Here is a 22,500-nt window from a genome sequence, read left to right on the forward strand (position 1 = left end):
TCTCCCTTGGGCTGGGGGGGTGCGAGAGATGCTGGGAGGGGATTGGGGGAGCTTGGAAAAGAGAAAGGTGGAAGGAAGAGGTGGAGGTTTAGGAGAGGTGTGAGGTGTGTTGGGGTTAGGACAGTGGTCGGTATTCTTAGACGCTTCCAACTCTCACATCAACTATTTCCACAGGCCGAAAAGGTGACGAATCGGGTTCCAATGTTCGGTTTCTGTAGGTTCATGGTACAGAAGAACGATCAGACTACCACCACGGTCAAAAAACTACATCTGGAAACGCACCAAACTCCTACGAAATCCTTGCCAAATACGTGACCTAGTACGCATAAAAGTTTAAAAATATGACCCACAGTGTGTGTCTGCAGGAGGGGGTGGCTTGGAAAAGAGAGTGGGTGGGAGAGGATGAGGTGTAAGAGGATGAGGAGAGGAATGAGGCAAGCTGGGACTCATCAAGGAGAGGTTGGGGGGAGCTTGGAAAAGAGAAAGGGGGGAGAATGAGGTGAAGGGGGATAAGGAGCGAGGCATGCTGGGACTCATCAGGGAGGGGGTTGGAGGGTCTGCAGGATTGGGGGAGCTTAGAAAAAGAGAAAGTTGGAAGAGGAGAAGGTGCAGAGGGGTTTGTAGCTCGTCTGGGCAGACAAGAGGCGTGAGTCATGCTGGGCTTGTGAGCTGGCGGGGCCTGCGGGGAAGTGAATGCGAGTGCGATAGTATGTGTAAGGGGCGCCTTGCAGGGGCTGAGGGGGATGAGGTGTGCAGGAGGGGCCATGCAGGTTGGGAGGAGGAGGCAGGAAAAGGAATGAGGGTGAGAGGTAAGACGAGAATGGAGTCATGGGCCTCGGCGGGGCGGGAAGAGGTGTGAGGCCCGGCGGGACTCGTCCTTTGCCCGGCACGCCGCGGCTAACCTCCTGCACGCCTCAAAGGGCCGCCGCCATCAAGGCCACTGAGCACTATATTTGAAGTCGCTCCGTCGACGAAGGACAAGAGCAACGACCTGTCAGTGGCGTCCCCGCAGCCACCCAACAATTTCCACAAATAGTTTCACCTGCAGCGTATCGCCTCGGGTCGCGGAGATGAAGGCGCTCTACTAAATATTGCCGCCAGCACCCTGCATTGCCTGGCGCTTCGGGGACGATGTGCATTACTAAACAGCGCCCTGCTTTCCCTGGTATTACTAATCATTGCCCCCAGCGCCCTGCCTTCCCCTGGTATTACTAATCATTGCCCCCAGCGCCCTGCATTGCCTGGCGCTTCGGGGACGATGTGCATTACTAAGCACTGCCCCCAGCGCCCTGCCTTCCCCTGGTATTACTGAACATTGTCCCCAGCGCCCTGCCTTCCCCTGGTATTACTAAACACTGCCCCCAGCGCCCTGCCTTCCCCTGGTATTACTAAACATTGCCCCCAGCACCCTGCCTTCCCCTGGTATTACTAACATTGCCCCCAGCGCCCTGCCTTCCCCTGGTATTACTAAACATTGTCCCCAGCGCCCTGCCTTCCCCTGGTATTACTGAACATTGCCCCCAGCGCCCTGCCTTCCCTCGCGTTACGGTGACGATGTGTATTAATAAACATTGGACTGGTCCTCGTTATAGGACGGTGTTTGACTGGAAACAAAGCCTTACAAATAAGTGTTCGAGAGGGCAAGAAAGTCCATAATGAAATGCTTCCTCGCAGCCCCGACGTTCGTGTTTCGGGATGAATTTTTGTTGGCAACGTTTTTCTTGTTTTCCTGACACGAGCCTCAGAAGATTGGCGCCTCGCAAAACACTTAAAGGAAAAAACTGTCCGAAAAGATAAAGGTAGAGAAAAATGCTGGGGAGCCAACTAGCATCATGGGGTAAGGAACAGACAAGGGTTGAAGACTTTTTTCAGACGATGAAGAAGAAAAAATGAGCTAGAACAAGTCATAGCCGTTGAGCTGACAAGCGCTGCATAGCCAAAGAGACAGATCGACAACCCAGACAGTGTAGAAGTCAGGGCAAACAAAGAACCAGGCGGGGAGAGGGAAGGACAGCACACCACCCACACAGAGAGAGGTGGAAGTCGAGTTTTTATTAAGGATCATGGGACATATTCTTAAACATTTCGACTCCAACGACCACCTATTGGACACGGCTTTCGTAAGAGTTTGGGGCATTCTCAGGGGTAGTTTCATGACCCTGGTGGTAGTTTGGCCCTTATTCTGCACCATGAGCCTAAAAAAACACTCATGAGGACCCGATTGATCCCCTTTTCGGCCTCTGGAAATACTTGATGTGAGAGGCGGAAGCGTCTGAGAATACCGACCCATCTTCCGCGTCTCAGCCCTACCCTGACATTTTCCAACATTTTCTCCTTTCCCTGTGTCGGATCGAACATGAATAATTGATCGTTCTCCTCCGTGCGGCGCCTCCATTTACGGCTCCATCTCAGGCTAACACTGCAGGATTCAAGGCACATTCCTTTCACTCGTATCCCTGACTTTATCACCGTGCTCCTTGTATAAAAGATTCTTCATAATATTTTCAACCCCCTCTAAGGTCTGGCTAGGGTTCAAGGCCATGCACCTCATCAACACTCCGTGGAATGATTGTTTTCAGGCTCTCAGTGTTCTCAGACGCTTCCACTTCTCACCTCAGCTATTTCCAAAGGCCGAAAAGGAGATTAATCTTAATTTCTTGAGTGTTTATTTACGTTTGTGGTGCAGATGAAGGGTCAAACTACCACCAGGGTCATAAAAGTACCTCTGGAAATGCCCAAAACTCCTGCGAAAGCCTTGTCAAATGTGTGTGTTTGGGGGTCGAAATGTTTAAGAATATAGCCCTCAAAGTCCACCGCTATTTTGCTCTCCTGGAAAGTTCTTGTTCTTTTTATGCTTCTTTTTTCATCTGTACGGCTCCAACCTTCCCGCGACCTCTTTGCACAAGACTGCCAAGCCCACTAATGCAAGAGTTAACCTGTATTTTCAATCTCTCACCCCTTTCACCTCTGTACACTCTGAAGCAACTGTCTGTATTCCTTCCTATGACCCAAATGATTTCAAGAGGAAAGTATAAAGATTTTTCGAAGCCTATATTTGATACTTCCTTTAGACGACGCTTGTTAAAACTTGGCAGGAGCAGCATGGTGTGTGTGTGTGTGTGTGTGTGTGTGTGTGTGTGTGTGTGTGTGTGTGTGTGTGTGTGTGTGTGTGTGTGTGTGTGTGTGTGTGTGTGTGCCGGCTGTAGCCCTTGATATGCCTCCCCTCATCATTAACGATCACCGCGATCCACCTTCCCCGCGCTGCGTCCTCCCCGCCCCCGACACACGCCGCTACGCGCCGCCACACGCCGCCACCACGCAGTGGCCGCCGCTGGACACCCAACACCGCCGCCGCCGGAGGCCAAGAAGGAAGGAAAATAATGAGGCCGGAAAATGAGACTCGACGAACACGGCAGTAACGCGCGGCTAAAAGTCGGGTTTGGGTGTTGAATTTTGGCTGCCGACGCGTGTTTTGCATAATGAAGCTACAGGTTGGGGGGGCGGGGAGGGCGTGGGCAGGCGGGGCCGTGACTGCAGGAAGCACGGATGGGCCGCGATGGGGTGGCGAGGGGACGACCGCTGCAGCCTTGCCATTTTTTACTGCTACACAAGAGCCAGGCCAGCCAGGGGAGAAAAAGAAAAAAAGAAACAGCACGCTGCCCTCAAAGAGTATAGAAAGAGATGCCAAAAAGTTACCAGATTTGTTTGGAACGGTGTCTTCGTACTCCCCACTTGAGGATTTGTCAGAGAAATAGAAAAATACATGGGAAGGAAATCTGTTTCTGACTCTACCAGTGAAAAGATGAAAAAAATAAAGATTTTGGTTAACTCTTGCATTAAGACGTTCTAGTGGAAGTTAGCAGTGTCCCTCGCGATGGAAGCACCTCCAGTGGACACTCACGCCTGTGTGTGCGGGGCGCCGCCGGCTGTCAACGGTGCCATGGTCGCGGGGAAGAACGGCACGGACGACACGTCAGCACAGGTGATCCTCATGAATTATGCTGCGGGAACCACATAGGGGAAGCTTGCTGCTCTCTCTCTCTCTCTCTCTCTCTCTCTCTCTCTCTCTCTCTCTCTCTCTCTCTCTCTCTCTCTCTCTCTCTCTCTCTCTCTCAGCACCCCATTCTCGCCCTCGTCTCCCGGACCGCCGCCGCAAGTGGCCTCGCCGAGGCCGCCCCCCTGCCAGGCACAGCCGTGCATGGGTATGAAATGTGCAGCTTGGGTTCACCCGCCGTGAAGCTGCAAACTGGTTTGTGCCGCGGTGCCATTCCCCCAAAACTGTGCTGTGCTACTCGCTTCAGCCAGACCCCGCGTGCCGACACTGACACAATCTACTTTTCGAACTGGATTTCATGTCAACTTCCTCCACGGCCTGGTGCACAACTCGCTTAACACCCGGCAGTGCTACCAAAGTCTTTTCCTCGGTAATACTACCCTCGCTACCATGGCACAAGCTGGCAGGACGCCTCTTACTCCGGCCTGACTACAAGCTCCTGGTCTAACAGTCTAACAGTTTTTACCGCCCTGACGGTAATGTTGCTTAATTCGGTGTGTGCGTCAGGTATTCAGCCTCACCGTGTGTGTTCACCAACTGGAGAACACGAGTGGCAGGGCGGTGCATCGGGGTGCCATGCAAGAGCGGGCGCGCAGTGCCACAATAAATTCCTGGTATCATGAGAGGGGAGAGGCTCCGCCGCCTCCTTGATGTGTGTGGAGTGGCGGGCCGCCATCCATTAGACTTAATGCAGGTGTGGGTGCCGGCTGGAAACGGCCGTCATGAGCTATGGAAAAAGTGAGGTATTATACGCGACGGGGCTGCATTCTGAGTGGCGGTGCATGACTCACGCCGAGGTCACGAGGGGGCGAAGGGCGGCAAGGAGAGGAAGTGAGGTGAGGGGTGAGGGGCGCAGGCCAACGGGAAAAGGGGTGAAGAGCGAGGGGTGAGGATTGAAGAGGCAGGCGAGAGGGAGGGGAGAGGGGTGAGAGGTGCCGAGTGGAGGAAGTGTGAGGGCTCGGCGGGGAAGGGATGAAGGGTACAGGCTGCTGCTGCTGCTGCTCTTAAAGATGAAGACACGACTCATTTTATCTGGGGCAAGAAAGAATGCAGACAATATCTATCACGATAACGGTAAATAAGCTGCTCCACTGGACTAACTGACGCGTCTGGTACGAGTAGGATGCTAGTCACGTGATCAGACAAGACTTTCTGCTTCATTGACTGACTGAGTGAATGACTGAATGACTGAGTGACTGATTTCATTACTAATTGATCGATCGGCTGAATGAGGTTTTCCGAGGCCGTAACAGGCTGCCGCGTGCTGGCTGACATGCTGTAAAGGGGACTGTCAGCTCCGGCAGCCTCTGAAGCATCTGACAGCACCGCAAACACGCCCTCAACGCTGTCACTCATTCCATCATTCAGTCAGCGGACACCTGACGGACGCGGCTGGCGGGGAAGGACTCTATCCCTTGTGTGTGTGTGTGTGTGTGTGTGTGTGTGTGTGTGTGTGTGTGTGTGTGTGTACTGAATTATTTGCTCATCACACTTTTATATCATCGCCGTAAAAGGTCGCGTCACGGGCCAGAAGTTTCCGCAGTAACCGTTCATAAAATTATTCAGACAAATTTTATTTTATTGCTTCAATATTTTTAAAGGGCTCTTTGCTTGTATTAAACGTTATTGCAAAATTGGAGCGCTCACACGGCATTTTGATGGGAATTGTGCCACAGCTGTACGGGACGCCTTATATTGTGCCCTCGTGGTACGCCGGGGGATGTGTGCATGGTGTGCGGCGTGAGAGGTCACCCGTGGTGCGGTGTGTCAGGGTGTGGTGTGAACTGTTTGTGGTGAGGTGTGGCGGCGCGAGGTGATGTATGGTGTGGGTCTGTAGTGCACCTCCTCCCTGTGATAAGGTGTGGTGTGGTGTGGTGTGGCGTGAGGTGTGGTATGACCTGCATGCCCTCTGATTCACCCCCTCTGTGTGGTGTGATGTGGTGTGCAGTGGCCTGGTCGTGATGGGGTGTGGCAGGGTGAGTTGTGGCATGGTGTGGTGCGGCTTAGTGTGGCGTGAGGTGCGGGTGGATGCGTGACCGTCACTTCATCCACGGGGCCGGAACGAGGCGGCTCCCATTACATGGTCGCGTGTGAGGTGGATGGGCCACGGGACAAGTGCCGTCCTAACATTGTTTTGCTCTATATATACACACAGTGACCGCTGATGGCCGCGTGCAACTTCATTCAGATTCCATTGCTGTCAATACAACCCGTTTTTGTATGAACTTTCATCCCTGCATATACAGGCAGGGAAAAAGGTTACGGGTGATGCAACCGAGCAATTAATACTTTATAAGCACGAGGTAAAGTAAGTGTTGCTCACTCACTCACTCACTCAATAACTCCGTTCACCACACGGCTGGTCAGCTGCAAGGTTTTAGCAAAACATTTTTTTCTTTCTTTCTTTCCCATTAGTTCCTCTGGCCGCGCGACGTCCACGGGTCGTCAATCGAACAATTCACGACCACAGTTTCTGCTTCGCCGTCGAGTTGGCGGTCGTGTTGGTCGTCCACCCCACGGACAGTCTGGCCGAGCCGCGGACTTGTGTCTCCTCATGTTATAGAGCGGCGGAGGGTGAAGCGAAGGCACTCCCGCTTTAATCTCCGGGCCCATGGACCATACTTACAGACGTACATACACTTAATGGCCAAACTTTCTCACTTACCAAATCTCTGAAACTCGGATGCAATCGCTTTGGCACCTTGTGGCGCAATCGGGAAATTGCTCTGAACGGCAACGCAAAACTGAAAGTGTTCCCCATCTTCCTCACTCACGCCCACCTCTGTGTTGCAGGGAGCAGCGGCGGCCACCATGCCCTGGCAGCCGCGACTTCACCCACTGCTGCCGCCCCTGCTGCTGCTGCTGCTGCTGTTACTGCGGCCCTCAGGTGGGTGTGTCCCTGCTGCTGGAGGCGCAGCCCCAGTGCCAGTCAGAAGTAATCAGTCATAAAAACACAATTATAAAATTGACCTTTCTGTCCATGTGCCTGACTGGCGTGTTTGACTCCCTGCTTCCCGCCAACACCTTCCCGTTCAGTTCTTGTCAACGGAACCCCGGCCGGTGGCGGCCTCACCAGGTAAGACTAACAAGGTAAGAATAACCATTACGGGTGCACTCTTCCCTCCTTTGCCATTCATCCCTCCCTGCTCCTCGACCCCCCCCCCCCCTCCAGCCACGTCAAATCCACCACTCAACGCTGCCGACAAGAAAGAAGCGTCTCATCCCCGTACACTCAGTCGCTGCCCTCCAAGGGATTCCTCACTCGATAAAGCTCACAGTCTAGTTAGTCTCTTGCCGCCGGGTGTCTCGCATCTTAAGCATCCCCTTCCCTCTTTTGTAGCAAAATAATGATGGCTACAACGTGGAAACAACCCAGACATTGTAGCTGTCAGGACGAACTGAGAATCAGATGGAAATGTGAAACTAAAATTTTAACACGCAGGACCAGGATGGAGTATTCAAACATCGGACAGAGATGGAAGACACTGGGAAAGGTCTTTGTCCTGCAGTGTACTAGTAATAGCAAATCATAATTATGACGAGTTCTGACTGCACCACCAAGAGGCCTGCCCACCACGCCACTTCCGCCCTCCCTGTCCCTGGCGCTCCTCAGCCATGCGCTGGTATACTCGGGAAAAGGTGCAACGTGACGTCAGATCTCTTGAATAAGTTAAGGCAGAACACCGATAAGCCTCTCGCACCCCCCTTCACCCACCCACCCCAAGCAGAGCAGTTTCGGCGACTCAGCCTCCGGAAGATCAACACTTCCGGTGAAGAAGCAACGCACATACATACCATTCGCCCGAGCTACCAGCGGAGAAGCCGACGGGTAGTGGGCGGAGCTCCTCCGCTCCGCGTTGGGGGTGGCTTGCTTTTGTACTAAAAACCACACACCTTTTAATGTCCCAGAGAGAGAGAGAGAGAGTGAACTAAGTGAACTAAAGTGAACTTAACGGCTTCCGCTCGGCCACACATCATCTACCTCACTTAAATTAACTAAAGGCTATTGTGTTATCTCACCTACTACAATGAACCTGTGAAGCAGGCAACGGTAACACCGGCCCTGTAACGAGTGAGATAACAGTTCGCGCCTTAAACAAACATTTAACACGAACCACCTTAAAAATAACACTAAAAACGGTTAACAACAGGGCTAATGACGCTCCCGAGCCAGTCACTCCATCACACCAGCTCCTCCCTGCTGGCCCTTCTGTAGAGGCTGAGTGAGAGCAGCGAGCAGTAGCCCGGCTCGCCCACCCTCACCTACTAGGCTCACACCCTCACCGCCACACACATCATCATCCGCCGTCATTCCTTCGCAGGCGAGCGTTCTGACACCATTTTTTCGCACCTCTCCGCCGCGTCAGCTTCCCGGGCGCGCGTCCCTCGGGAGGTGTCGCTTTCATAACTCTTCCCCGGCCGGCGGTGGTGTCAGGCTGTCATCTCCTCCCGTCGCGCCTCAGCCGCCGCACTGCCGCCATCAAAACTTTGGAGAAAAATTGGCTGGCCAGATTTACGGCGGCATCAGCAGTACGTCGCGGCCACCGTAGATGTCCGGATCAAAGCCTCTTTGGCTGTCACCAGTTGGCTGTGTCCGCTCCTTATGTAATGGTATCGATTCTTTGGGTAAAAAATATTAAGAGAATCCTGGCGTGTCAGAGCAGCCCACAACGGCCTAGATGCCACAGAACGGTGCCACGGACCCCGATGGTAGGGCCGACAACCCCGTTTGAGGGAGCCACAGGGCAGCCTCTCCCCTCCGCGGACGGCGGCCGAACATACAGGCGCTTTTTCAATGGCTGGCTCTCTTTTGTTTTAACTTTAGTGCTCCATATTTACAGTGTTTGTCTTTCCCCTTTATTTATATAGTCCTTTTGTTACCGTGCTTGTTCTCCCTTCCCGGGGCACCCACGAGTATACTGGCCGCCCGCCCGGGGGAGGGGGCGCGGCGGCCGTGACCACACGCCGCGCCGTTTGTCGCCCCGCCGCGGCCCTGCCTCGTGTGGTGGACGTGCTCCTGCAGAAGGGTGCGCTGGGGGGCCTTAAGTGACTGCCCCGCGTTGTTTATCACTCTGGCCGCGGCGCTGAGCCCCGCCGTGGCGTGCAGCGCGGCGAGGATGTCAGCGACACGGGAATTCATCACACCAAAGAGGATGATTATCTTGTCGCTAAATTCACTCCCTGATAAAATTCCAGAAACAGTTCATTAACCTGACGGTGCCACGGCACGAGGCTGTCTGGTGAACCGCCACAACCCTGCGGCGGTGGTGCGCGGAGCCTCGATCGCCACAGCCCTGGGGCGGCGGGGCGCCACGACTGACACACACACACACACACAACTCCGCGGGGGGCGTGACCTCCGCGAGGCGTTTTGAATAGATGGTCGGGTGTAGCTGATCTGTATGAAAACATCCTCCCTCCATTATCTTCATCAGCGAGAGTGAGGCCAGCGGGAGCCCCCCCCCATCCCCGCCACCCATCCCGCGAGAACAAGGCTCCCACGGGGCGGGGCGAGGCGGGGCGGGGCGGGGCAGGGCAGGGCGGGCAGCCAGGTAAGGCGCCGTCCATGAGGCCGCGAACCATGACACTCACACGAATCTCTTAGTTTTCTTTCTGACCGGAGAGTCATGGAAACAAAAGTGTAAAAGCAGCGGGAAGAATGTGTCGCACGCCGCGGCAACACGTCCCGTCAAAGAAGACTGAAGGCATTAGCGCCATCCCCAGGTGAACGCCGCAATAATGTAAGCGGAATTAACGCGCCGCGTCATACGCCGCTCCCTGCCCGGCAGACACAATAAAGGACCCGTGGAGCAGCTTTCATGTGCCGCTCCGTGCTGTGTAGGTGCAATGTTACAGCGGGGCGCGAGTGTATGCTCGGCACGTCACGGAAATGAACTCACGCAGAGTGTAAATCAAATAAGAGAAGCAAAGTGTGCAGGCGGAGCAAACACGTGCAGGCGGGTACACATTAATATTCGTGCGCACGGAAGCAAATTAATAAAAAAAAACTAAAAACTGGTCTCAATTACCTTTTCATGTCGCGTTGCATCGACTACAAATTCAAATAATCAACTCCAATAATACTGCATCGTATTAAAAATAAAACGTGTTACTCAATTTATGAAATGCAAAGGTGAATAACATGAAACATAGTATTATGCTAATGGGAACGTCAGGCTGTGAAGAGGGGGTGGGGGGGTGAAGAGGGGGGGGCGTGAATGAAGAGGGAGGAGGAGGAACTGGAGGTGATGATGGTGTTGGAGGGAGAGTGGAGGTGGAGAGATGGAAGGAGTGGAGGTGATAATGGTGTTGGAGGGAGTGGAGGTGGAGAGGTAGAGGGAACGGAGGTGGTGATGGAAGTAAGGTGATAAAGAGGTAGAGGACAGAGGGAGCGAGGGAGGAGGTGGAGGGGAGGGGGGAGGTGGTGGAGGAGGTGGAGTAAACAGAGGTAGGGAGGAGGAGGAGGAGGAGGAGGAGGAGGTGTGGATGCAGGGAATGTTGATGTGGTGACGAGTATAATTGGTAGGCCTATAGTGGAGCTGGTGGTTGGGGGAGGTAAAGTTGGGGAGGTGGAGAAAGAAGAGGCAGGGGTGAAGAAGGGAGGAGGAGAAGGAGGAGGAGGAGGAGGAGGAGGAGGAGGAGGAGGTGTGGATGCAGGGAATGTTGATGTGGTGACGAGTATAATTGGTAGGCCTATAGTGGAGCTGGTGGTTGGGGGAGGTAAAGTTGGGGAGGTGGAGAAAGAAGAGGCAGGGGTGAAGAAGGAAGGAGGAGAAGGAGGAGGAGGAGGAGGAGGAGGAGGAGGAGGTGTGGATGAAGGGAATGTTGATTTGGTGACGAGTATAATTGGTAGGCCTATAGTGGAGGTGGTGGTTGGGGGAGGTAAAGTTGGGGAGGTGGAGAAAGAAGAGGCAGGGGTGAAGTAGGGAGGAGGAGGAGGAGGAGGAGGTGAGGCTGCACGTAATTTTGCTGTGGTGACGAGTATAATAATTGGCATTACTACTCACTGGTCCAGTAGTTGATGGCAATATATCATGGTAGAGTGATTGCATATCGTTTGCAGCGCGTAAGGCAATTAGTCACATTCAAAACCTGTTTACATGAAGCCAAATTACTGGTGTCTGGCGCGGCGCCGTTGGACAAACAGTAAACAGACTCGTACTGTTAAAAAAAGGGATGAAATGAAGGTATGTTATATAGTGAAACCAGATTGGACATAGATCGTTTTGGTGTTGGCTCCCGCGGGTCCTTTCCTCCCTAACACCTGTCGCTTCCTCTCATATGTTACCTGTAGCTGAGATATGAGAGGAATAGATACGTGTTGGTACAGAGCGGCGGGGAGGAAAGGACCCGCGGGAGCCAACGCCAAAAAGATCTCACCCATATTCTTTAACATTTCGCGGCTATACACACACACACACACACACACACACACACACACACACACACGCGCGCGCGCACACACACACACACACACACACACACACACACACACACACACACACACACACATTTGGTAAGGCTTTCGCAGAGGTTGAAGGCATTTCCAGAGGTAGTTACATACTCTAGTGGGAGTTTGGCCTTTCTTCTGTATCATGAACCTAAAAGAAGACTCATTACGACCCGATTAGTCTCCTTTTCGGGCTTTGCAATTAGTAGATGGAGCTCGCGAACACATTTGATTAGGCTTTCGTAGAGGTTGTAGGCATTTCCAGAGGTAGTTATATGACTCTTGTGGTAGTCTGGCCTTTCTTCTGTACATGAACCTAAAAGAACACTCATTACGACCCGATCAGACACCTTTTTGGGCTTTGAAAATAGAAGATGGGAGAGGTGGAAGCGTGAGAATTTCGACCATGGTTTAAGCGTCATAGGCATCTACTCTCTTAGCCAACGATGAAACTGGTATTAGCGGTTTGCATCATCATAATATATAGTCATCTCCAGCAAACGAAGGCCTTTCCCAGTGTCCTCCACCTCTGTCGCTGTTGTTAGTGGGCTTCATCCAGCTTCGGCAAACGGTCTAAGCTGTCATTTCTCGACCTGGTTCTCTGTCGACCCTGACGTGTATACAATTTCTGGGCCGCCACTGTTCCTCTGGTTGTCCCCATCCGCCACAGGTTCCACGCGTGATATGACCTGCCCAGACCCATCTATCTTCCTTAAGCGTCATCAGAGTGTGTTCCGCCTTTGTCTGTTCCCGAAGCCATGATCCTCGCCTCCGTCTGTCGTGTCGCATCGTTTGAAACAGTACACAACAATATCCCGGGCAACACACCTGACAGTGACGTTCCAGTAATCAATTTAGCTTTCCCGGGTTTCCTGCAGAAGTCCGCTCCTCCCTCGATCCAGCGCCGGTTAATAAGGCCCGTATTATTATAGCGCCGGTTAATAAGGCCCGTATTATTATAGCGCCGGTTACTAAGGCCCGTATTATTATAGCGCCGGTTACTAAGGCCCGTATTATTATAGCGCCGGTTAATAAGGCCCGTATTATTATAGCGCCGGTTACTAAGGCCCGTATTATTATAGCGCCGGTTACTAAGGCCCGTATTATTATAGCGCCGGTTAATAAGGCCCGTATTATTATAGCGCCGGTTAATAAGGCCCGTATTATTATAGCGCCGGTTAATAAGGCCCGTATTATTATAGCACCGGTTAATAAGGCCCGTATTATTATAGCACCGGTTAATAAGGCCCGTATTATTATAGCGCCGGTTAATAAGGCCCGTATTATTATAGCGCCGGTTAATAAGGCCCGTATTATTATAGCGCCGGTTAATAAGGCCCGTATTATTATAGCGCCGGTTAATAAGGCCCGTATTATTATAGCGCCGGTTAATAAGGCCCGTATTATTATAGCGCCGGTTAATAAGGCCCGTATTATTATAGCGCCGGTTAATAAGGCCCGTATTATTATAGCGCCGGTTAATAAGGCCCGTATTATTATAGATCTCCAATTATTGAGATTATTGTTGTTTACTATTGCATAATCATTACTCCTTTTTCTTTTCATTTCTCCTGTTCTCTTCTCTTCTCTCTCTCTCTCTCTCTCTCTCTCTCTCTCTCTCTCTCTCTCTCTCTCTCTCTCTCTCTCTCTCTCTCTCTCTCTCTCTCTCACAACTATTTCCAAAGGCCACGAAGGAGATAAGTCGGGTTCTCATGAGTGCTTTTCACGTTCATGGTGCAGAAGCCTCGTCAAACTATCACTAGGCTCACGGAACTACCCTTGGAAACACTGACACTACCTCTACGAAAGCCTTGTCAATGTGAATATAATCCCCGAAACTGAGAATACGGGCCTCAGTGAGTATTCTGGGAGTCCAATGCCACAGTACGTTTTGGGGCCGCGAAATATACACACTCCTGTATTTGCACATTAATTAAATTATCTTAAAATATCACGTGTCTTTAGGTTCCTCACTTTTTAATGATGTAAATTTGGGAACCTGACAGACAAAGGATCATATTATTAAACGTACCGAACTCGCTTTATTACTATTTCCCAACGCCACAGAGAAGAGTAACCGGGTTTTCATGGGTTACTTTACCCGTTCAAGGCGCAGCGGTCGTGTCAAGCTATCACTACGATCACAAAAAAGCCCAAGAGAATCCCAGCAACTTCCAGGAGAGGCTTTTCAAACATTATTACCATTTCCCAAGGCCACAGAGAAGAGTAACCGGGTTTTCATGGGTTACTTTACCCGTTCAAGGCGCAGCGGTCGTGTCAAGCCATCACTACGATCACAAAACAGCCCAAGAGAATCCCAGCAACTTCCACGAGAGGCTTTCCAAACATTATTACCATTTCCCAAGGCTACAGAGAAGACTAACCGGGTTTTCATGGGTGACTTTTCCCGTTCGAGGTGCGGAGGTCGTGTCAAGCCATCACTAGGACCGCAAATCAGCCCAAGAGAATCCCAGCAACTTCCACGAGAGGCTTTTCAAACATTATTACCATTTCCCAAGGACACAGATGACTGATCGGGTTTTCATGGGTGACTTTTCCCGTTCAAGGTGCGGAGGTCGTGTCAAGCTATCACTACGACCACAAAACAGCCCAAGAGAATCCCAGCAACTTCCACGAGAGGCTTTTCAAATAGGCGAACTGAGGGGCCGACACGTTAAAACACGGACTAAAGGGCATCTAAGGGTGGTTCCATGCATCCCTTGTACCTAAACTCGCTCCTGGGAGAGGGAGAGGCAGTACAAAGCGACGCCCCGCACGGCACTGGGGCTGAAAACAATGCCGTGGAGATTGTCTAAAATTCCCTCGTCGCATTGAGAGTAGCACGTGGCGGCCGTTTGAAAATTTACAGTAAGCTTTTGTTTCCAGCTGTATGCATAAAAACAAGGCTATAAAAATATTCACCAACACCAACAATTCAGGGAGGATTTAGCTTTCCTTCTCTCTCTCTCTCTTTTTGTAACGTGTATTCAGACAACAAAACTCTGCATGGGTTGGGGAGAGAATCGAGCATAAAAGAGACGTGGTGTGTGTAGCCAGGTAGAGCAGGTAGGCCAAAACTCCCTTCTTTTCATGACGGTGACTGGCTTTATTTCTGTTCCTCCGCCCACTCAATGTATATAAATGACTTGATTGCGGGGAAGGCAGGGAGGGCGAAGGGAGTGGGTTATGTGTGTGTGTAGGTAAGGAGAAGCCTGCTCGAGAGATAGATAGATAGATAAAAAGACACAGAGAGAATAAAGAAAAAATAGAAAAAAATTGAGTAAAAAGAAAAAAACAAAGGAAGCGAATGAAAATGAAAGTAAAAGAAAAAGAAAAGAAAATGAAGAAGAACGAAAATGACAGTAAAAAGAAAGGAGAGAGAGAGAGAGAGAGAGAGAGAGAGAGAGAGAGAGAGAGAGAGAGAGAGAGAGAGAGAGAGAGAGAGAGAGAGAGAGAGAGAGAGAGAGAGAGAGAGAGAGAGAGAGAGAGAGAGAGAGAGAGAGCGGGGATGATGTATGTTCTAACGGACGAAGAATGAGAGAGGAAAGAGAAAAGACCGAGGAGAAGAGAAAACAAAGGAAGGGAGGGAGGGAGAGGAAGGTTCTGGCAGGGGGCGAGGAGGGGGGCGTCAGGCTGAAGGGGGCGAGGAGGGGGGCGACGCCGTGCTGCCAAGACCGTCCCGCCATCTCGCCAAGGAGCAATAAAAATGGAGTTTGGATGGAAACCGAAAGGCAAGAAAAATATGCGTCATCTTGTGTCTTTAATAAAGTTGCCTGTAAAATATGACGTTGTCTGTATGAATAAAAGTTTAATAAGCCACTTTGGCGGGGGCGGCGGCAGCAGCAGCAGCGGGGCAGCACACGAGGGAGTGCTGCGTCAGTGTCCCTGGCGCGCCTCGGAGGACGGGTGGGGCGGCACGGGCGGTACGGGGCGGGTCGCTGCAAGGGGACGAGGAAGACGCGGAGGCCAGTCTCTGAGGCATCTGATTAGACCACCTTTGTCACCTCACGCCGCCGCCAAAAACTCTTATACACACACACACACACACACACACACACACACACACAATATTATATATATATATATATATATATATATATATATATATATATATATATATATATATATATATATATATATATATATATATATATATATATATTTTTTTTTTTTTTACAAGGAGACAGCTCAAGGGCACAAAAAGTAAACATTAATAAAAAAAAGCCCGCTACTGCTGCTCCTAAAAAGAATCCAAAGAGGTGGCCGAAAGATAGGTCAGTTTCAGTAGGAGAGGTGTCCTGATACCCTCCTCTTGAAAGAGTTCAAGTCGTAGGCAGGAGGAAATACAGATGAAGGAAGATTGTTCCAGAGTTTACCAGCGTGAGGGATGAAAGAGTGGAGATGCTGGTTAACTCTTGCATAAAGGGTTTGGACAGTATAGGGATGAGGATGAGTAGAAAGTCGAGTGCAGCGGGGCCGCGGGAGGGGGGGAGGCATGCAGTTAGCAAGTTCAGAAGAGCAGTCAGCGTGGAAATATCGATAGAAGAAAGAAAGAGAGGCAACATTGCGGCGGAATTTAAGAGGTAGAAGACTATCAGTATGAGGAGGAGAGCTGATGAGACGAAGAGCCTTTGCCTCCACTCTGTCCAGAAGAGCTGTGAGTGGAGCCCCCACATGAGATGCATACTCCATACGAGGGCGGACAAGGCCCCTGTATATGGACAGCAACTGTGCAGGGGAGAAGAACTGGCGGAGACGGTACAGAACGCCCAGCCTCGAGGAAGCTGATTTAGTAAGAGATGAGATATGAAGTTTCCAGTTGAGATTTTGAGTTAAGGATAGACCGAGGATGTTTAGTGTTGAGGAAGGTGATAGCTGGGTGTTGTCAAAGAATAGGAGATAGTTGTTTGGAAGATTGTGTCGAGTGGATAGGTGGAGAAACTGTGTTTTTGAGGCGTTGAAGGACACCAGGTTCTTCTTGCCCCAATCGGAAATAATAGTAAGGTCAGAGGCTAAGCGTTCTGCAGCCTCCAGCCTTGAGTCGTTAAGTTCCTGAAGGGTGGGTCTTCTATTAAAGAAGTTGAATAATGCAGAGTGGAATCATCGGCGTAGGAATGGATAGGACAGTTCGTTTTGGAAAGAAGATCATCAATGAACAACAGAAAAAGAGTGGGAGATAGGACAGAACCCTGTGGGACACCACTGTTAATAGATTTAGGGAAGAACAGTGACCGTCTACCACGGCAGAAATAGAAAGGTCAGAAAGGAAACTGGAGATAAAGGTACAGAGAGAAGGATAGAAACCGTAGGAGGGTAGTTTAGAAAGCAAAGATTTGTGCCAGACCCTATCAAAAGCTTTTGATATGTCCAGCGCAATAGCAAAAGTTTCACCGAAACGGCTAAGAGAGGATGACCAAGAGTCAGTTAAGAAGGCTAGGAGATCACCAGTAGAACGCCCCTTGCGGAACCCATACTGGCGATCAGATAGAAGGTCAGAAGTGGAAAGGTGCTTTTGAATCTTCCGGTTAAGGATTGATTCAAAAGCTTTAGATAGACAAGAAAGTAAAGCAATAGGACGGTAGTTTGAGGGATTGGAGCGGTCACCCTTCTTAGGTACAGGCTGTATGAAGGCATACTTCCAGCAAGAAGGAAAGGTAGATGTTGACAGGCAGAGGCGAAAGAATTTGACCAGGCAGGGTGACAACACGGAGGCACAGTTTTTAAGGACAATAGGAGGCACTCCATCAGGTCCATAAGCCTTCTGAGGATTGAGGCCAGAGAGGGCATAGAAAACATCATTTTGAAGAATCTTTATAACAGGCATAAAGGAGTCAGAGGGGGGATGAGTAGGAGGAATATGCCCAGAATCGTCCAGAGTGGAGTTTTTAGAAAAAGTTGGAGAGAAGAGTTCAGCCTTAGAGATAGATGAGACGGCAGTGTTGCCGTCAGGACTGAGGAGTGGAGGGAAAGATGAAGAAGTGAAGTTGGAGGAGATGTTTTTGGCTAGATGCCAGAAGTCACGGGAAGAGTTAGAGAAAGCAAGGTTTTGACATTTTCTATTAATGAAAGAATTTTTGGTTAGTCGGAGAATAGATTTGGCACGATTTCGGGCAGAAATGTAAAGTTCATAATTAGCATTAGTTTGAAGGCTCTGGTATCTTTTGTGAGCTACCTCTCTATCATTGACAGCACGAGAACAAGCGTGATTAAACCAAGGCTTTTTAGCGTGAGGAGTAGAGAAAGAACGAGGAATGTATGCCTCCATTCCAGAGACAATCACCTCTGTGATGCGCTGAGCACACACAGAGGGGTCTCTATCCTGGAAGCAATAATCATTCCACGGGAAATCGGAAAAGTACATCCTCAGGTCGTCCCACCGAGCTGAAGCAAAATGCCAGAAGCATCGCCTCTTGGGTGGGTCCAGAGGGTGTACAGGAGCGATAGGACAGGATGCAGAAATAAGATTGTGATCGGAGGAGCCCAACGGAGAGAACAGTTTGACAGAATAAGCAGAAGGGTTTGAGGTAAGGAAGAGGTCTAGAATGTTGGGCCGATCTCCAAGACGGTCAGGAATACGTGTAGGGTGCTGGACCAACTGCTGTAGGTCGTTGAGGATAGCAAAGTTGTAGGCTTGTTCACCAGGATGGTCAGTGAAAGAGGATGAAAGCCAAAGCTGGTGGTGAACATTGAAATCTCCTAGGATGGAGATTTCAGCGAAGGGAGAGTGGGTCAAGATGTGCTCCACTTTAGAATTCAAATAGTCAAAGAATTTTACATAGTTGGTAGAGTTAGGTGAGAGATAAACAGCACAGATGTATTTAGTAATAGAATGACAGTGAAGTCTTAACCAGATGGTGGAAAATTCAGAAGAGTCAAGGTCGTGGGCACGAGAGCAAGTGATGTCGTTGCGCACGTAGGCGCAACATCCAGCTTTGGATTGAAATTTAGGATAGAGATAGTAGGAGGAACAGAGAGATTGCTGTCAGTAGCCTCAGAAACCTGTGTTTCAGTAAGGAAGAGAAGGTGAGGTTTATATATATATTATATATATATATATATATATATATATATATATATATATATATATATATATATATATATATATATATATTATCCTGAGAAGGCAGACTGTCGTGGGCCGGGCGGAGCGGCGCTAAATCTCCCCGGAACTCCGGCGAAGTAAATGTTTTGGTTTGGGATCTGTGGGATAAGTTTTATTCTTATCAAGAACTTCCCTGAGCTGAGGGTCGCGGCAGGAACAGACAGGGGGATGGGGGGGGGGGCTGACGGGAGCGGCGGGTTGTGTGGTGGAGAGAACCCGGGGGGGGGTTGCGGAGTGGGCGGTTGCAGGCTGGGGGGACCACTGGGCGTAGGAGAGGTTGCGGCGGCGGCGTGACGGAGTAGCAAAACAGCGGGCGGCGGGCGGCGGGCCACGTAACATGGCGCGGTCGTCACAACTTATTACTCACACAAAGTCTTGACCCACCAACGAAAAAATAAAATTCTTATGATAAACTAAAATAATATACGGCAGCTGATTACCTATAATAATTAGACAAAAACCTTGTAAAACAATCCCTAGAGTTGTAAGGCATGACTGTGAGGGTTGAGACGCCCCTGTGAGGCGGCGAGCACGAAAGGGCACCCAGGCGGCTGCGACGGCTCGGCCTGACAGGTGTGTAGGGGTGAGGGGGCGTGCGGCCCCGCTGCCCCTCGAGGCACACCTGAGGCCATAAAGAACTAAACCGATTGGGGAAAATAATGGAAACAGATTCACGACCGAAACTTGCCGGAGGGTTTTCAAAATGTTGTGCTTCCTTCCGTAAAAAACAAAGAGGAAAAGTGAAGGAAAACTAAAGCCCGTATTACTGAACGTACCGGCGCCTCAGTTCCCTGTTTGAAAAGCCTCTCGCAGAAGTTGCTGGGCTTTCCATGAACTGTTTTGTGATGCTGGTGATAGTTTTACACGACCTCTGCATCATGAACGGGAAAATCACCCATGAAAACCCTGTTAATCTTCTCTGTGACCTCAGAAAATAGTCGTAATGGGAACCCGATGCGTTTAAGAATATGGACCAAGGAAATGTGATAAACAGGAGCACAATGACAGGCCGCGCCGCCACGGGCTGAAGATTTAGACGGTAGACGAGTCGTTGTGGCGGCGAGCCTTTACGTGGCAGGGGTTGGGGGCAGGACTTGGCAATATTTCGCGGTGTATTTATGTCTCGGGTCAAACACACGCGGTGATTTTTTCTCTCTGATTGTCGGAAATGGCCGTGACCCAGACCGATATTTCAGCGACCTTTATTGGGAAGGTGAATAAAAACAGCGTCTGCAGCCACCATCAATTACTTCATACATTCACGTCACGATCACGTTCTTCTTCTTCATCTTACTTTTTCTTTTTCTTCATATTTTTCTGGGTTGTCATTCTCAGACGTTTCCGATTTCCACATCAACTATTTCCGAAGGGCAAAAAGGAGATCAGTCGGGTCAGAAAACTCCTTGGAAAGCTTTGTCAAATGTGTGAGCTTGGGCGCCGAAATGTTTAAAAATATGACCCTTGAGGAAATGATGTGTGTGTGTGTGTGTGTGTGTGTGTGTGCGCTAACCCTACTCCGTGTTTCCTCCAGCCCTCCTCTCCCTCATCTTTCCTTCCTTCCTCCCTCGACCCCTCCACCATCTCTCTCTCCTCTTTCCTCCATTCCTTCCTCTTGCCCTCCTGGCCTCCTCCATCACCCCCCCCCCACCCCTCCGGCCTCTTCCCCTCGGTCCCCAGTAAGTGAGTCGTTGCCGGCGGGGATCAAGTCAATGCGTGGCTCCCGGCGCCCTCCACTCCCTCCCTCGGCAGCAGGAAGCGTGTGTTGTCCAAGACTCGGGTCCTCTTTGTTGCCTCGTTCTCAAGGGTTTTCAGCTCCTGTGTGGCCGCCTGGCTGGTTGCTCTAGGGTCCGCCATGGCTCATATTCTTAAATATTTCGCCGCCCGAGCAACCACACATATTTGGGTTTTCGTAGGAGTTCAGGGCATTTCCAGGGGTAGTTATATGCCCTGCTGTTAGTCTGACCCTTCTTCTGTGCAATGAACCTAAGAAACACACATTTGACAAGGCTTTCGTAGGAGTTCTGGGCATTTCCATGGGTAGTTATGACCCTGTTGGTAGTCTGACCCTTCTTCTGTGCAATGAACCTAAGAAGCACACATTTGACAAGGCTTTCGTAGGAGTTCTGGGCATTTCCATGGGTAGTTATATGCCCTGTTGGTAGTCTGACCCTTCTTCTGTGCAATAAACCTAAGAAACACGCATTTGACAAGGCTTTCGTAGGAGTTCTGGGCATTTCCATGGGTAGTTATATGCCCTGTTGGTAGTCTGACCCTTCTTCTGTGCCGTGAACCTAAAAACACACTCATTAGAACCCTACTGACCTCCATTTCGGCCTCTGTAAGTAGTTGCCGTGAGGGGTGGAAGCGTCTGACAATGACGACCTATATATCGTGTTTTCCACTTTAATGTCTGCCGTTCCCCGCGCCTGTGCAGCACGACAACGCAGGACACATTTATACACATTTTACCACGACCTCGACACGTTTATTCAGTGCGGGCGTTTTCAGAAGAGTCGAAATGTTGCTGCTTTTAGATTTTTGTTGGTATTCCGTGTGACGTTCGTGACTTCATAAACTCTCAATTATTGTCATTATAGTTGTTTACTGTTGCTCTCTCTCTCTCTCTCTCTCTCTCTCTCTCTCTCTCTCTCTCTCTCTCTCTCTCTCTCTCTCTCTCTCTTTTTGTGTGACATTTCTGGCTTCATAAACCTTCAATTGTTGTCATTATTGTTGTTTATTGTTCCTCTCTCTCTCTCTCTCTCTCTCTCTCTCTCTCTCTCTCTCTCTCTCTCTCTCTCTCTCTCTCTCTCTGTCTGTCTGTCTGTCTGTCTGTCTGTCTGTCTCTCTCTCTCTCTCTCTCTCTCTCTCTCTCTCTCTCTCTCTCTCTCTCTCTCTCTCTCTCTCACACACACACACACACACATATTAGTATTTCTCTCCGTTTTCTCCTTTTTCCTCCCTCAAGCGATCTTTATCCTGTTTCATTTCTTCCTCTGTTGTTAAAATCCTCTCGCCTCAATTGCTTCCCCACTCCATCCCTTCCTCGCTCTTTATTGCAATCGACAAAATACATGACAAAAACAAACAAACACATGCTTCCTCCGGTGTTTGTACCTGTCGTGTTTTTGCGCTTGATTGTGACATCCCGTGGCGCTCTGGAAATACTGAGTTGTTACGGAGAATGGGGAAGGGAATAGCGGCTGAGAGAGAAAGGAAATGTGGTGGTAAAGAGAAAATTAGAAAACAAATAAATAAGTCGTACAGAGAATAGGAAAGGGAAGAGAGGCTGTGAAAATGGGAGGAAGGAAACGTGATGATAAAAAGAGAACAAGGAAACAAATAAGCGTTACAGAGAATAGGAAAGAAAGGAGAGGCTGAAAGAGAGAGAGAGAGAGAGAGAGAGAGAGAGAGAGAGAGAGAGAGAGAGAGAGAGAGAGAGAGAGAGAGAGAGAGAGAGAGAGAGAGAGAGAGAGAGAGAGAGAGAGAGAGAGAGAGAGAGAGAGAGAGAGAGAGACGAAATTTGATGATAAAAAGAGAACAAGGAAACAAATAAACGTTACAGAGAATAGGAAAGGGAGGAGAGGCTGAAAGAGAAAGAAAGGAAGGGAAGGTAAAGGAAGAAAAGAGAAGGGAAGGAAGGTTGTGATAAGAAGAAGAGAACTAAACAAAAAACAGTAGCCCATGACGAGGAGAGTTCTAGGAGGCAGAGATCGTTAAGAAAAAGACGGAAAAGTTAAATAATAGAAACGGAAAAGGAAAAGGAAAGGGAAGGGAAAGGCAAGGCAAGGCGAGGCACGAGAAAGAAAGGGAAGGAAGGAAAGTGAAAGGAAGAGAAGGGAAGGGAGGGGAAGGCAAGGCAGGGCAAGGAAAGAAAGGGAAGGGAGAGAAAGGAAA

The 22,500-nt window shown here is 50.0% G+C and overlaps 1 protein-coding gene across 2 annotated transcripts in view; it reads left to right on the forward strand.

Moving 5' to 3' along the window:
* Window positions 1-22,500, forward strand: part of LOC127000475 (cell adhesion molecule 4-like) — a 127,047-nt gene that overhangs the window by 43,871 nt on the left and 60,676 nt on the right. For both annotated transcript variants that reach the window (XM_050864192.1, XM_050864191.1), the window contains exon 2: window positions 6,848-6,941. In XM_050864192.1, the coding sequence (XP_050720149.1) occupies window positions 6,866-6,941 (76 nt within the window). In that variant the 5' untranslated portion in view covers window positions 6,848-6,865. The remainder of the gene's footprint in view (window positions 1-6,847; window positions 6,942-22,500) is intronic.

Source organism: Eriocheir sinensis, chromosome 19 (assembly GCF_024679095.1).
Source record: "Eriocheir sinensis breed Jianghai 21 chromosome 19, ASM2467909v1, whole genome shotgun sequence".
Taxonomy (NCBI): Eukaryota; Metazoa; Arthropoda; class Malacostraca; order Decapoda; family Varunidae; genus Eriocheir; species Eriocheir sinensis.